We start from the raw sequence: 2025 nt of genomic DNA on the forward strand, positions 1-2025 counted from the left end.
GGAGGCGAGCCTCGTCCTCGTGCAGATGGCGGCGCCCGAAGCCATTCGCCGCCGCGCCGCCGCCTGGGATGCGCTCGGCCATCCTTCTAAGCTGGAAACGGCGAGAGGAGGAAGGGGAAGAAGTGGGCGCGTCGGCGGTGGAGTGTCTGTGCGTGTCTCCGGCACGCTGGTTCTCGGCTTATATAGGCGGAGGCGCCGCGCGGTAGGCTTGGCCGGCGCGTTACGCGTGGCGGGAGGCGTGGCGGGCGAGGGGACGCGTGTCGCCCAGCCTTCACTGCGCCGCCCGTGAGGCATCAATGGAGGCTGACCGGCGCGGCAGCGCGCGCAGCTTTGGCATTGATTCGCCGCGGGAAACGAGGCGATGAGGACAACGAAGCGGCGAGAAGAGAGTCGAGTAGCTGACGCGGCTGGCCCACGGCGCTTTCGCGCCAAAAAATGTTCGCCCGGCGCCCTCGAACGCCCCCAACGCGCCGGGTTCAGGTTGGGTCCGCCGGTGCCAATTTCGGCCTGAGCCGGTGAAAAATGGGTCTCTGAGGATGCGACTGGGCCGATTTTTTGACGTCGGCGATCGAAAAGTTGCTTGGGGGTCTTGTTGGGAGCGTGGTTGGAGATGCTCTAAGAGAGTACACGGGCAAGAGGGCTCTGCCGCACTCGCATCAACATTACTCTGTTATAAGATCGGACACACACAGTTAATGTTGCGTGCTACAGCTCGGTGATTCCGTCTAATTGCAGGTTTCCAACATGTCTGACCTAGAGTAGTGTAGAAACCATACACAGAAAAAGTGTGCATGTTTTGGCAAAATGAGGACCTCGGGAATTTATATTCACATTTCGTTGTCTCTTGAGACTTGAGACCACAAACTCGACTAAACCGACCAAAATTTTGCTCCTGCAAATTACAGACTCTAATCAACCTCCCCATCGGCCATCGCCCGCAAGTGGAAACAAAATCCCACGGCTGGCCCTGGCGGTACCTTCCTTTGCTCTGTTTCCGGAATCGTCGGAGCCCCTCCATATTCGAGCGATCTTGCATTGCATGGGAGATTTGGATTCTTCTTTTTCTCTTCCTCTAGCTACGATCGCGACGCCTTTGTGTCGGTTCACTCGCACTCGGGAATGGCGGTCAGATCAGGAGCAAAGCGCTGCATCCTCCCGGCACTCTTCGCGCGCGCCACCGGCCGCCTCTTCGCCGCCAACGCCGGCACGGTCTTGTACGCGAGGGTCCCGTCCACCTCCGGCGGCTGGGCGAACACGAGCGGCGAAACAGAGCCGGCCCGCCTCCTCCGCCCTGCGCTGCCGGATGCGTTGGCGCTGGCCTTACTGACGAGCGCCGCGGACGCCCTGACGGCGAGCGCGGCGAGGTCCTCGCGCCGTAGCCCGTTCTTACGGGCCTCGGCGGGGAGCACGAAGTAGATCTGCCCCGGGCGGAGCTCCTCGGCCCCGGCGACTGCGGCCACGGGGCCCTCGAAGCCCATCGCGTCGGCGTCGCACAGGAACCAGCCGGCGTCCCCAGCCACGGAGTTGTCCTCGAGCGCCTCCGCCGCTGTGGCAGGGCGCGGGTACTCCCGCAGCTCCCCGGTTGGCATCAGTACCATAGCCGTGGAGGCAGGCTCCCCCTCTGCCCGCACTGCTGCCGCCGCGCCACCGCTAGACATGCAGAGCCCCATTTTATACTAGGTTTGTGGTGATCGTGGTGATGTTGTTGTGTGAGCTTGAGCTTTGAGACGGCGATGGAAGAGGAGGATTGGGAGGGCCAGTTATATATAGGAGGAGGAAGGGCAGGGGAATGGGAACATGACAGACTGGCGTTTGGCTGGGGCCAGGGCAGCGTGCATGCGTGGACTCGGGCCGGATATTTTAATCCTTTCTCACTTATCTATTGCTTTCTCTCCTTTCCCCAAACGTTCTACCACTAGTTTGGGAGTCGAAGCTGCGTTTACGTGGTGAGTACGTACGTACCCAATAGCCGGACGGCGCAACCACACTAGAAGGCCTTTCTTCCTATGATACCAGTTTGAAAAT

At 60.8% G+C, this 2025-nt stretch overlaps 1 protein-coding gene across 1 annotated transcript; it reads right to left on the reverse strand.

The window, feature by feature from the left end:
• Positions 1 to 766: 766 nt before the first annotated feature.
• LOC123041271 (uncharacterized) lies at positions 767 to 1726 on the reverse strand. Its single transcript, XM_044463916.1, has one exon. The coding sequence runs from the start codon at positions 1668 to 1670 to the stop codon at positions 1104 to 1106; it is 567 nt and encodes a 188-aa protein (XP_044319851.1). The 5' UTR covers positions 1671 to 1726; the 3' UTR covers positions 767 to 1103.
• Between the last annotated feature and the right edge of the window lie 299 nt (positions 1727 to 2025).

Source organism: Triticum aestivum, chromosome 2B, assembly GCF_018294505.1.
Source record: "Triticum aestivum cultivar Chinese Spring chromosome 2B, IWGSC CS RefSeq v2.1, whole genome shotgun sequence".
Classification (NCBI taxonomy): Eukaryota; Viridiplantae; Streptophyta; class Magnoliopsida; order Poales; family Poaceae; genus Triticum; species Triticum aestivum.

Coding starts and splice junctions, on each gene's coding strand:
- LOC123041271 (XM_044463916.1), bottom strand. CDS start 1,670: ATGGGGCTCTGCATGTCTAGCGGTGGCGCGGCGGCAGCAGTGCGGGCA.